Consider the following 14,003-nt stretch of genomic DNA (forward strand, 5'->3'; position numbering starts at 1 on the left):
CTAACCCCTCACTTGGGGATCCTAGGCAGGGACTCTACCACTAAGTCTCACCCCTTGTCTCTCACAGGATGATTTTAGGCAGAGTCGCTATGTCTGAGCCACACCCCAGCCCCTCACTGGGGGATCTAGGACAGAACTCTATAAATGAGCCACGCCTTCATCTCTACCTAGTTACCCTTCAGACCTCACCTCTCAACCCTATTGCACTGAGGACTAAGCTTCTGAGGGGGACGTCTAGTTTGTACACTCAGCTGCAGCAGAAGTCAAGGCACAAGAGACTCATCTGAGAGCATCCAGCCAGTGGCCCTCAGAGGCGGGGTCTGAGACACAGCCACTGCTGGACGCAAGTCCTCCACTCTGCCCTGTGCTTCTGTGCAGCCATTGCCACTGCCAAGTTCCAAACCACAGGTTTCCACAAACACACAAAGGCAAGGGGCTGACGGAATGATCCAGTCTTGCAGAAGACCCACTTGTGGACTAAGAGATTGCTCAAACTAGCCCATGTGGTGGCTGGTATCCTCTAAACACTGACAGCTCTCAGCTGACGCTAGCTGAAACTTGATGCCCATGCATAGACTCAGAGAACAGCCTGAATTCATTCATTTCTTGACTTAGAAATTACCCACGGATCGCTTTAGCAGTGCTCCAAAAGGCAAAAGAAATAAAACCACACCAAACTGGAAATATCCAGAATATACATCACCAAGGATATGTAAACAGTTGAACTAGGCCAGGATGTAAGGGAGCAGAGAAAGAGCAAACGGCCTGGTGCTGCACCTAACCAGAAACGAAGCTCAGAAACTGAGCAAAGGGCTGGAGAGATGACGCAGTGGTGGCACCGAATCCAAGTTCAGTTCCCAACTTGCTCGTGGTGGCTCCTAGTTCAGTTCAAATGACTGGCTACCTTTAAGAGCCTGGTACAAGTCAGCTTTCTCACTTCAGGAGTGTGGCTCACTGACATAAGGCCCTGGAATCCATCCCCATCACCCCAAAATGAAATGAGTCGCACAGTAATATCAGAAGCTGCAAATAACAGGTATCCAGACCCCAGAGGTACAGAGGAGTGGTCACAGTTAATTAGCATTAAATCTATCTTCAGAACATGGAGTCCAACTCTTTTTACAATGGGATTGTCCAAGCCACCTGTGTATCTTATGTCCCTTCCTGTGGTTCCTTGGACAAAGGAGCCCTGCCCTCACTGAACAAACAAGAAGCCAGTGGCAGCAGGTGTAAGGGCTAAGGAGCGTCTGCAGCTAGGTTGCCCCGCCCTATCTGTTTCAGCTCTGACCTACCCATTAGCTCCCCCTTCCCTCCCAACTCAGTCTCCTCTCAATGAGGCTTCACAGCAGCAAATACAAACCTCGTGGCCCTGCGCATGCCTGAGACTCTAAGGACAGGAAACCCTACAGGTGATGAACTCTGGCTTGACTGGCCAGAATCTGCTTGTTACCATGGAGCAGGGCTCAGCCTCATCATTGTCCCCATTCCCTTGATTTAGGGGTTGGAGGAAGTGCTAAGGATGAAAGCCAGGGCCTTGTGCATGGAGCAAGTGCTCTTCCACTGGGCCACGCCCTGGTACTTGGATTAGAGTCTTTGTGTCCATTTAATAGTCATTCATATAAAATGGACAGACCCAAAATGGGAAGCCCACCTAGAAATGTGAGTGGCATTCCTCAGCAGGATAACCAAGCTAGACCACATCATAAGTCCCAGGGGAGAGAGTGGGAGCAATATGGTGGCTGGTCTGAGGCAACCATCAAGCACCTTTAAGAGCTGGCGGCACTCAGAAGCTAAGTCGGAAGATGATAAGACTCTCTGTCGAAATAGAAGATGAAAGAGGGGTTGAGGGTGCCACTCAGTGGGAGAGCAGGTGGCAAGCATTCATTTGTAAGGAAGGCCCTGTTTCCATACCTAGCATGGGGTAGGGGGACGACGTGTCAGAGGAAGACCGTGAGGGGTAGGGGTCAGAGAGAGAGAGCTTGGTCAGCCAGGTGTTTGCCTTGCTAGCATAAGGACATTTGTTCAATTCCCAGAACACACATCAAAGGTCAAGCATGGTGGAGTGTTCTGGTCACTTCAGCACTGGGGAAGTAGAAACAGAAAGATCCTGGGGCCCATTGGCCACCCAGCCTCTCCTACTTGGAAAGCTCCAGGCCAATGAGACACTATGTCTCAAAAACCAAAATATCTATACTGCTTCATCCATGAGTACATATGAATACATACATACACACACACACACACACACACACACACACACACACACATCATAGAATGTGAGGTCCTGGGTTCAATCCCTAGCACCCCAAAATGACAAGAATGCATCTGTAGAGACCAACATCCTCATTTGTCCAGAACTGATGGGCACCTCAAAACCCCAGGGCAGATAACTGGGGGGGAGGCAGCTCACATTGTCTGCCTGTCTTGCCCAATCCCCAAGAATATTCCTTGAGTTTTTCACTCTCTTAGATAATCAGGGGAGACAGAGATAGGAGTCTGGGGAGGCTCAGTTAACATACTCTGCTTTGTTTGGGTTTCTGATACAAGGCTGAGACGGACCTCGAACTCATGATCCTCCTGATAGGTGGGTCTTCCACACCAAGAAAACTCCCAAATTCTAATCCAGGATCTGAGCAAGGTTCTTCTGGTGGGTCTGCAGTGCGCACCCAGGGATGCTCGGAGAAACCACTGGAGACTTTGGTCTCATTCTGAGCTGGTCTCCTGACCAGCTCTGAAGGACAGGACAAGGGGTGGGAGGGAGGCTCCAGCAAGCTAATTACACAGTTCAAACCCTCACCCTGTCACCCCTGAGGGAGGGACTGAGCAGAGGGAGGGACTGAGCAGCGGAAGGGAAGTAATTTTATCTTAGACCGAAGGGAATCAAAAAGTGGGCCAAGCGGACGTGAGGCTTTTTGTTTTGTTTTTTGTTTTGTTTTGTTGTTTTTTTTTGCCTTTCCCTGAAAGCTTCTAGAAAGGATCAAGGATGCATGATGTTTGAGGGACATGTTAGAAACAGTAGCCTTCTGTCTGACAGGCCCATCTTGGCCACGCAACGCCAGGAAACCTACATGGAAGCCCAATATTATGATCTCAGCATTTGGGAGGCAGAGGTGGGAGGGCAAGGAGTTCAAGGATCAGCCTCAGCTACATGCAATCCTGTCGGCGCGCGCGCACACACACACACACACGCACACATGCACACATGCACACACACACACACACACACACACACACACACACACACACGCACACATGCCCCAGAACTACTTACTGAAGACAGATTGAATGACTCTGGATTCTGTTCATACGTTTTGGAATGTTCTTGACATGCCAACCATTTTCTAGGCAGCACCCCCCACCCCTCCCCCAAGAACCTCTCAATACGCTAGCTGGAGCTGCTTCCTCACAACCCGAAGTGTGGAAACTGAGGCCTCAACCAGAGATTGGGTGGCTTCAAGGAATCTAACACCCGATGCTGGTCTATTCACATGCCAAGAGATTTTTCTGGTTATTGTTTTGTTCTATTGAGGTTCCTGTCTATCTGAGACAGACCCTCATGTACCCAGACTGGCCTCAAACTGGCTACGTAGCCCAGGATGACTGAGTACTTCTAATCCTCCTGCCTCAACCTCCTGGGTGCTGGGATCACAGGTTTGCGCCACAATGCCTAGTTTCTACAGTGCTGGGGGGATGGAACCCAGGGCTTTGTGCATGTTGGGCAAGCACCCCCTGAGTGACATCCCCAGCTCCTCAAGGGTTTTCTTCTCCCCTCTGCCCTCTCTGGGACTCATGGCCCCTTGCTTAAGAGATGATTCTTGGAAATATATTAGCTGCATGAGAGCAAGGCAAAGTAAGCCCTGCTAGCAGTGCCTTCACCAGAGAGAAAGTGCACACCTGGTTCATTCTATGAGCCACAGCAAACAAGGGTGTATACCCAGGCACCTGGCAGGCAGCTCGCTTTCCATCTCAGAGGCCCTGCTTTCAACTGCCCAAGCACCACTTAGGAGACCTTTCCTGCCTCAACAGCCTTGTTCACAGCCCCCAGGCCTCTGCCCTGAAAATCTGGAACATGAAAATATCAGCATAAGGCCACATCAGATGTTGCAGCAGAGGAGCCTGTGGGTGAAGCCAGACTCTTCCTGCACTCACTCAACAAACGTTTAAGGTGACTTGGCCAGCACAGATCTGTTGTAATGAAGACAATGTAGTGATGGAGCCTGACTCTCTGCTACTGCAGAAACTAGGACCTCTTCTGGTGTGAGCACAGAGTTGCTGAGCACACCTTAAGTCATGCCCAGCTATGGCATCTAACCACTGTCCCTTACAAAGCTCTGTGTCTGGTCTGTACCCCTGAGGCCATCCCTTGGTGTGGGGCTCAGGATCTAGGGTCTGAGGGATCACAGACAGTGCACGGTTCCCTGTGTCCACTCTGGAGGACAGTTTGGACATCTCATCTCTTGCAAAATTAAGCCTGCTCCTATCAGGAAACCCAACCATCCCAAACCCAGGCCTTTACCAAAAAGAAATGAAATATATCTCCACAGTGTTCCCAATAAAACCCGGACGCTGGCATTAACAGCTGCTCTCTTCATAATCACCCACCCTGGAGACATCCAAAATGTCCTTCAGCTGGAACCCAGGGGACAAACTGTAGCCCATTCACTGGATACTACTCAGCAATTAAAAAGGGAGAGGGTGGGGTGGCGCACACCTTTAATCTCAGCACTCAGGAGGCAGAGGCTGGTGAATCTCTGTGCATTTGAGGCCAGCCTGGTGCACACAGTGAATTTGGGGGAAGCCAGGGTTACCTAGTGCGACAGGGATCTAGTGGGCGGTGTTGAGGATAAGCTAATGATACTCAGACTACTACAGACCAGATGAAGCCAGCCTTTGAAACCTCAGTGCTGCCTGTCTCCCAGCAACGGGATGCAGGAGATCATGAAGGCAGGCAGATCGAGAGACTGCCTCAGAAAGTCAAGACCTGGGGCTGTAGTTCAATGGTGGAGCTCTTGCCTACTCTGCAGGAGGCTCAGGGTTCCATCTGTAGCACTGAAGGAAAAAAAAAAAAAAAAAAGCTAGTGCACCATTCTATTTCTAGAACCTTCTAGAAAAAGAAAAAAGAACTCTAGAAAAGGAGATGAGGTCACAGGTCACAAGGGACTGGAGATGTGAGGTGCTGACTCAGAAGAGGAACAGGGAATATTTTGGGGAGATGGAGCTGTTCTGTATGTCAAATAGGGCAGTGGCTCTGCAGCCTACGCATCTGTCAAAACTCACCAAACCATACACACGCAAGACAGAGCCTGTTACAAAGAGATCACACCTCAGCAACTCTGCTTTCTAAGCGGAAGGGACGAGACCACAGGATGACCTGTAGACCCCAAGCACAGCCCTGTGCTGGCAGCAGAGGCATCCCAGAAGCACCCTGGATACAATCCCAGCACTCTGGAGACCGAGGCAATCAGGGCCATGAGTTCAAAGTCAACATGAGTTATATAGTATGCCCTGTCTCAGAGCGGAGGAGGGACAGGGGAAAGAGCTCCTGATGGAAAGGCAGCATCCTGAGCCACTCCCCAAGGCCAACGGAACTGTCGTTTTAATGGAAGACGCCCTACAAGCGTAAGACCCAGATGTTCCTTCCCTTCCTGGGGAGCCACATCGGGAAGAATCACTGATACCACCAGATAAACCAAAATCAGCCAATCAACCCTGCAGCCCCTCAACCAGCCCACGTCAGCCATCTCTGGCCACCTGGCACTACTGTTTGTTTAGCTGTCCCGCATGACAAGCCATCAACAGACCATACACTGCTAGCCCAAAGACAGGACCACAATTCAAAATCTCGATTCTGGTACCTATTGCCTATATGCCCTCTCTCCAGCCTCATGTTAAGTCAGAGAATCCTAAGCCGAACACCATAGTTAAATCGGGGCCTTCTGTCTCTGCAGTATTCCTGGCAGGGTCGGGGTGAATCAGCAGACCTTCATTAAACACATTGTTTTTTCTGCTTTAAAACCTACCCAAGTGGGCTGCACAAGAACTGGGGCTTGGGTTCCCTGGCATACATGACATGCTGGGTCCCATGCCAGCACCCCAAAAAGCCATATAGACCCTGAGCGACTTTGGTTTTGCTTCCAGATGGGCAGATCTTCGGGTTCTCCGAGGTTTTTGAGTGAGGGATCATACCTTTGTGGAATAAACTTCCCAGTGGCAAAACCAGGATAATTCTTACTTCCCAGATGGCGTCTCTGGAAACTCCTAGAAAGTGCATACAGTAGAGAAACTCTATAGCTCAAAACATCTCTCCATCTCAGTCAAACTCTCTAGAACATTCTATGTTTCAGGTCAGGCCAAGTGTCTGACCACGGGCTGTTGCATCTCTCGGGGGTCCTATCATACTTCTCTGTTCCGGAGGAGAGCCAACAGCCAGTGCCCACAGGCCTTGATGTCATGGTGACTCCAGGATCCTTCTTGAGTTTTAAAAATTTGGCCAATGTGTGGAGAGGGACACAAACCGGAGCCCCAGCACTGAAGAGTCAGAATTCACAGCCAGAGTAGGGAGACACACTAGCATAAGGAGGGTGGAAAGATGACACTGGCATTTGATGAAGCAGATGGCAGCATGAGGGGATGCTCTAGGAAAGTTGGGGTTCAACAGATCCTAGCTCTGTGGGGACCATCACAGCCCCTCTTTTCTACATTCTAACCAGACTTCAAATTAATGGGACCACGAGTGAAGGTGTGTGCCACTTGCTCAAGGCAGCTCGCTGAAAGAACATCGCCGGTTATAGACTGTACTAGGAGTTTCTTACCCGGATGCAAGGACACCTCTTCTGGTGGCCTGAGCTGCTGGGAGACAGAGAAGATGGCACTGAGGTATCCCAACTGTCTCAAAGTGGAAAGAAAGTAAGGCTCCACCCTTAGCAGTTGACCACACTGGAACTTGCAGGTGGGAGGAAGATTTCCTGGCCACAGCCAACTCCACAGTCCTGTAACCCCTCCCCCTCCACAGACAGCAAAGATGGCTGTTCATATGGTCCCACGACCCTCTATAAACTGATCTCTAAAAGCATGCCCTGCTCCACACATTAGAAACTGGTAGGGTCAGGCCACCCCAAGACCAGTTCCGAGGAAAACAACAGAAAGCGTAGAAGAAAGCATCCCCGAAGGCCCATGATAAACATCCGAGAGGCCACCACACAGTGACATTCTGGATACATTGCAGCATGAGAAAGCATCTTAAAGGTATCCTCAGAGCAGTCAGGTACAAAAGAACACTGCTCCAGTCCCATTTACATGAGGCATAAAAAGGAGGTTAGAAGGTCAGCTGATCTTGTTCGGATGTGACCCGGGAGAGGAAGACAGAGGTCCTTTGGCCTGGAGGGTGTGTATTCATCAGTGGTGCCAAACCCAACTCTTATGCTTGCCTGTACACATCTTAGGCTTTTTTTCTAAAATATTCTGAATGTGTTCATTCAACTGCTAGAGTGCTTGCCGAGCATGTGTGAGACCCTGGTTTCAGCCCCGACACAGAGCAAAGATGGTGTCGTGACTCAAATTCTCCTCAGCCACATAGAGAGTTTGAGGCCATCCTGGACTACACGAGAACCTGTCTTCACCTCCCTAAAAAAAATTTTTAGAGAAATTACTTAAGTGCTTTTTTTTCCCTAATGCCAATAGTATTTGGATTTTTTTTTCTTTTTAAAGTCAATGTTTTGTGGGGTATCTTGACTCCCAGGCAAGTCTGTGTTGTTCCCTCCCACTGGCCTGAATTTCTTGATGGAACAGCCTCAGGTCTTCTGTCCCTTCCTCTCCAACCCTCCCAGAAGCAGCTTCCTGCATGATGACCTGGCTTGGAGACTGCTGGGTCTGGGATGGGAAGCGCTCCCTTCTGGAGTGGGGCTGTATAACAGTGTTTGATTCTTCAGGCCAAAATGGGAATAGAGGCTCTGCAGAGAGGGCGGGAAACTGCACACACTCATTCCAAAGCTACCCAGTGCAAATGAGGCCTGAACTAGCCAAGAAACAAGGTTGGGATGCTCTCGTGGTGCCCAGGGCTCAGCCCAAACATGACTTTTGCGAGAGTCCACCACCTACAACTCTCAGAACTGCAGCATCCAGGAGGGACAGGGGTGAGCTGAGGACATTTGAGGGGCTCACCAACTCTTCTGCCTCCTCTTCTAAGGCTACAGAAAGGGGGAAAGTCGTTTCAACAAGAAAGCCCCATCAGGCCAGTGACTGCTCCCTCAAGACGGCAGCCCCTAGCGCCACCTGAAGTTGTGTTTGTAGCCCCTGACATCCTCTAAGCCCCAGCGACTCTTTCCAGGTTGCATACTAAGGTCACACATCCTCTGAACATGTTACTGGGTTGGAATGTCTGGGAGTGCACATTGCCAGCTTTCAGGACCCACCTTTGCAAGGAGGAATTCAGGGGCAAAATCCTGGCACCAATAACACAGTGGTTATGGAGACATTCCTCAAAAAAGGACCTTTGACACTTAATTTTCACTCCAAGTAAACCCCGTACTCTGAAACCTCCTGCTCTCTTGATTTCACAGCCCCAGGAACCACCATCTGGAGCCCCCAGAAGTGAATGCAGCCCTCTGTGCTCTCGGAACAGAAACTCCAAGAGCCCAGCTCTGCCTGAGCTGGAAGGGCCCCACCCATTACAGAGGAGCTATGGACCCCTTGTAAACTCTAAGGACCTGACCAGACCAGATAATTCTGGCCCTCAACAGACTGGAGCCTGAAAAGCCAAGAGGCACATTTGGGCATGGCAGGGTGGCCAGCCAGCCTGGGGAGCAGGGTGTGTCCCCCCACACGGGGAATCTGGGTCATGCTTAGACGGCAGAGAAATCTCAACTCTACCCACCCGCGCCTGCCTGCATCTCCCCAGATGCTAAGCATGTCCTCTTCCAGGTTTATGGGAAGCAAATGAGGACTTCATGGAATCAGGGGCACTGTGTGTGCAATCAGGCTCGGCAGAGGAAAAAAAACGGCTCTTTGCCATTTTTCTCTGGGTCTTTCATGGAAAGGGGATTGCCTACCTGCCCCAGATGTCTATATGGAGGCTGACCCTCCTGGTGTTCCTAACCAGGTCCCCGGTGTATGAGAAGCTAAACCCAAGTCCACAAAAAGCCCTCCAAAGGGTCCCCACTTCTTTTCCTTCCTTCAGCCTCCCCTCATACTGAAACAACACACCTCAAATCTTCCCAGGCCATGGGCCTCACCAGGTGGATGGCATTATATTTCTTTACACCCCAAAAAATAACGCTGAAGGGGCTCTGATTTGTGACAGGAGAGAATGGAAGTTGCACACAGGGCTTCTGATGATGTGTCCCTCAAACCACTAAAAAAAAAAAAAAAAAGACAGTCCCCAGATGCAGCTGGTGGCCCACCCAGAGCCACTAACTGAGGGATAGCTTCTCTACGGCCAAGCCACATGGTATCCTATACCCAAGGCCTGAGGATCCCACCTTGGGTGGAAGGCCAGGGTTGAGAGATCGGGGTACTAAATAGAAGGATTTGAGGGAGACATGTATGGGTTCTCTTACCCTGTAACCCAAATCGTCTAAGCACTGGCCCAGCTAGGGCTCCATCAGAAGTCAGACCCCATCAGAAGAGCCCCCATCAGTGTCCCCGCGCGACCTGACCCAGGATCCAGACCTTCGGTCTTCACAAGGAACCACTCACTCCCCCAGTCCCAAGCTTCCTAACTACTCGCAGGCTCACTCTGCAGCGGCAGCCCAGCAGGCCTGGAGGCTGCCTCCCTCAGCTACCGGGGCCCCATCTCCAGCCCCTAGCCGCCTAGAAGCCCCCCAGCTCCCATCAGCCCCCAGGTCTCTTTCCCAGCCCCGCAGAGGGAAAAGGAGGAGGAGGAAAAGGAGGAGGAGGAAGAGGAGGGAGAGGAGGAGGAGGGGAGGCGCAGCCGCTCGGGCTGGGGCAAAAGGATATGGCCATTCCGTGATCTTTTTGGCGTATTTTCTCACCACGTTGTCTTCACTGAAGAGGAACAGGGAGCGGTTGACCGTGAGGCAGTTCTGGCGGACAGGGATGGGGTTGTAGAGGGCCATGGTCCGCGCTCTCTGCGCCATCGACTGCTTGTACATCCTCTGCGCTCCGGGCTGCCCGCCCTGCCGGCTGCCCCCGGCTCCTCGGCCGCCCGCGGCGCCCACGACCACCCCGGCGGCCGGCCCTGAGCCTCCTCCGCCTGCGCCGTAGCGGCCCGGCATCTCGTCTCCAAAGCGGGCCATTCTGCAAAGAGCAAAGGGCCTCGGGTTACGCGGCGGCTGCTGTTGCTGCGGCGAGCGCTGCGGAAGCCACGGCCACCGCCACCACCACCACCACCACCGCCGCCGCTGCTCAGGCTGGCCGGGCTGTGGGGACGGCGGCTGCACCTGCGACTGCGGAGACGCTCCACGGCCCAGCCCATCGGGCGGCGGCGCCCGGCCTCAGCTCGGGGGGCTCACGAGCGGGACGGCCCGGCCGAGCCGGGGAGCGCGGCTCGGGACATGCCGGCAGAGGCGGTGACCCCGGGCGGGAGGAGGGGTGCGGGGGAGGGCGCGGGGGCGGGGCGCGGGGGAGGGGCGCGGCAAAAATAACCGGGGACGCGATCCAGGCGATCCCCGGCCACCCACTCCGGAGAAGAAAAAAAATTTTTTTCAGTTAAAAAAAAAATCAGTTAAAAAAATAGTGTAAAAAGATCAGCTTTTTTTTTTCTTTAAAGCAACGCTCCAATGCACACCCCCTTTAAAACGCGAAGTCTAAGCGAAGGACGTCCCCCCCCTCCCTTGGACGCAGCGACTGGCTTCAAATTCCTCCGAGGTCCGGGTCAGCTTGGCATCTTGCTAAAGGCATGGGCTCGGCCCATTAGTAAAAAAATAAAATAAAATAAAAAGAAAAGAAAAAAATTAAATAACAAAAAACCAAAACCAGGTCTTTGCTATAGGAAGAGGGTGGCAGCGAAGGATTTGTCCGTCTGTTTTGCTGACTTTCCTAGACCTGGAAAGAATAGAAAATTCCTGAAAACGCTGCAGCCCCTCCCCCAAATTCAACCCGATTTGAGAGCAGAGGGCGGAGGAGCGGGGCGCAGGGGCGCGGCGGGGCTCGGAGGCGTCAGGGAGCCGCTGGTCCCCGGCTTTGAAAAAAGCCGATCTGTTTTCCTCCTGATTCAGCAGCCGCCGGCTCCTCTGCGCGCGGAAGCGTGTGTGCGCGCAGCCAGGCGCGGCGCAGCCTCGGCCGGGGGGAAATTGCAGCAGCGCAGTCTTGAAAATTCCCCACGGGGGGAAGGAGGCGAGAGAGCGAGCGAACGAGCGAGGGAGGGCGGTGCGCGCCGCTCGGCAGCGGTTCGGGCTGCGGCAGAGCCTGGCAGCATCCCACCCCCGGGTGCCTCCCTCCCTTCCCCCCAGCTCCGCTGAAAGAAGAGGTGCGGGGTGCGAGGAGGGAGCTGCCGGGCCGGGAGCCGGGGCTAGATCGCGGCCCTGTGCCCTAGAGCAAGACCCACCCGGCGACACGCGCAACCAATCACCGGCGCGAGAGCAGGCGCGGCCAGGCGCGCAGGGGGAAGTCGGGACAGAGTCCTCCCGCACAGGGGACCTTGCTTGCCACCCGAGGTCCGCGTCGCTGCCTAGAACGAGGCGTGCCCAACAGGAAGGAAGAAACTTAAAAGACCAGAGGGTTTGGTCTGGAGACTTGGTGCGGGTGGCCGTCGCTGAACAAATGTGGGTCTGTTGAGCAGAAGACAGTTTTTATGAGCTAGAAGAATGGTTCCGGGCACTTCTAGGAAGGCTGTGGGTCCCAGGGGGCCAATCCAAGCTAATGTTTAGGAGATCCTGGTGGCAGCCCCCGTGTGAGCTCCCAGGAGCAGACCACTCACCGAGTCCTAGGGTGTTAGGTGGGGGCTGCTGGCCTAGCTCGGTTTGGCCCCTGCTCTATAAGGCACTTGGATCACCCCACCTGCTTTTTTTTTTTTTTTTTTTTTCTATTTGGAAACTCCATGAACACAGAGAAAACTACATAAATCACAAATGAACAAGTTGAGGAATTGCTGCGAAAGAACCCTCCTGGAAGCCAGCTCCCCAGAAACCCGCCTACAGGCCTACACGAGGGGGGGGGGCAGTGCCAGTATAACTTCTGCCTGAGCATTCTGCTAATTCTTTTAGCTTTATTTATGACCTTGGCCTGCCTTCCTCAGCAGGAGTTATGTTTTGCTCCTTTTGATCTCATAATAAGCATCATTCTGCAGAGCCTGTGGGTGATACATTTTCTTTGCTGTATAATACTCTATAAAGAAAAGTCTACATTTGCTTGTCCACTTTCTTTTTTCTTTCTTTCTTTTTTTAATGGGCATCTGGGTGCTTTCTTTTGGGGCCACAGTACAGCATTGCCTGAGACACCATATGCATGTGAGCTTGCCTGCTTGTGGATTAAGGCTTTGTATGGGTAGTGTTTCAGGCTCTATACACGTTGTAGCTTCAGGATTATAGGATGTGAAACTTAACTTCTAAAGCAGATGGACCAAGAAATAGTTTGGGGAGCTAGAAAGGTGGCTTAGAAGGCAGAATGTAGGCTGTTCTTCCAAAGGACCCCAGTTGGATTCCCAGCACCCACATGGTGACTTACAACCAGCTGTAACTCCAGTTCCCGGCAGTCCAACACCATCTTCTGGCTTCCTTGGGCACCAGGTGTGCATGTGGTGCATAGGCATGCACTCAAACAAAACACTCATACATATAAAATGAAAGAATAAAGTTTTTAAAAGAAGGAATGGATTTCAGGGACCAGCAAGATGGCTGGCTGGATAAAAGGGCTTGCCACCAAGCCTGCTGACGTGAGTTGGATTCCCAGAATCCATATGATGGAAGAAACCTGACTCTCACAAGATGTGCTCTGACCTCCATACACATACACAAAATTAAAAATACAATTAAAAATTGTTTTAATAATAAAGAAATTGGTTTTTTTATAGGTGCAGGCCTGCCATCATAGAACTCAGAGGTTGAGGCAGGGGATCATGATTTGTCATGAATTTCATTAAGCCTAAATGTGTGTGGACTGGAAAGCAGAATGTGAAAGGGGGAGAGGGAGAGGCTAAGAAGGCAAATCTTCAGCTAGTTAAAGCCTGCTTGGCCCACACGCAGTATTTGAGTTCATTTGGGACATTTTAAAATGATGTTATATCTGTATATAAACTCTTAGTGCATTTTAAAATTTCCTAATTTGTCAAAAGAAGCCAGGTGTGGTGGTGGTACCCACCTGTCACCCACCTGCCCAAGAGGCTGCGGCAGGAGGATTGTTGTAAGTTCAGGTACAGTCCGGGCTCCAGGGTACATGTTAAGCTAGTCAAATCCTGCCTCAAACAACAAAGCATATAAATAAATCACAACTAGGAATTTGATGCAACAGGTGTGGCATAAGTAACACACAGGGGCAGAGCTGTGCCGGGGGCACAGGGCACTCACCACCCCGCGATGGTGTTTATATCTGACCCTGTTCTGCCTTTCACTGTCTCAAAGGCCAATAGTGTAAAACAGGAAGCTGTTGCCTAAGGATATCAGGAATCAGCCCAGGAGACCTGCACCTTGCAGAGCCAACCTTTCCCAGATTCATCCTCACCTGCAGGGATTTCTGAAGCCCCTTGAGCTGATTAGACCAGAGTGGATCTGGAGGATGATGGAGTCCTGGGATAAAGATTCCACATGATCTCTAGAGTAGCTCCATTTGTGTGTGTGTGTGTGTGTGTGTGCGTGTGTGTGTGCGTGTGCGTGTGCGCGCGCGTGTGCGTGTGTGTGTGTGTGTATACATACACACAGACAGTCAAGCACCTGTGTACAAATGCACATGGAGGCCAGAGGACAGCTTTAGATATTGTTCCTCAGGTGCCACCCACCTTTTTAATTAAAGAATTGATTGATGACTGATTGACTGACTGACTGACTGATTGACAGGGGAACAGAGGTTGGCATCAGGTTTTGTCTTGCTCTGATTGTTCTCCTCAGTTCCTT

General features: G+C 51.7%; 1 protein-coding gene across 6 annotated transcripts in view; it reads right to left on the reverse strand.

Annotated features, from left to right (window-relative positions):
• The window catches only part of Cacna1a (calcium voltage-gated channel subunit alpha1 A), a 293,683-nt gene that overhangs the window by 211,179 nt on the left and 68,501 nt on the right, over positions 1-14,003 (reverse strand). For 5 of the 6 annotated variants that reach the window (XM_085843752.1, XM_085843751.1, XM_029480505.2 and 2 more), the window contains exon 3: positions 9,955-10,254. In XM_085843752.1, coding sequence (XP_085699878.1) covers positions 9,955-10,254 — 300 coding nt within the window. Of the gene's footprint in view, positions 1-9,954; positions 10,526-14,003 lie in introns of those variants that run through there. The other variant, XM_085843754.1, reaches the window with a different exon arrangement.

This window comes from Mus caroli, unplaced genomic scaffold (genome assembly GCF_978045245.1).
Source record: "Mus caroli unplaced genomic scaffold, Mus_caroli_1 scaffold_10, whole genome shotgun sequence".
Lineage (NCBI taxonomy): Eukaryota > Metazoa > Chordata > Mammalia > Rodentia > Muridae > Mus > Mus caroli.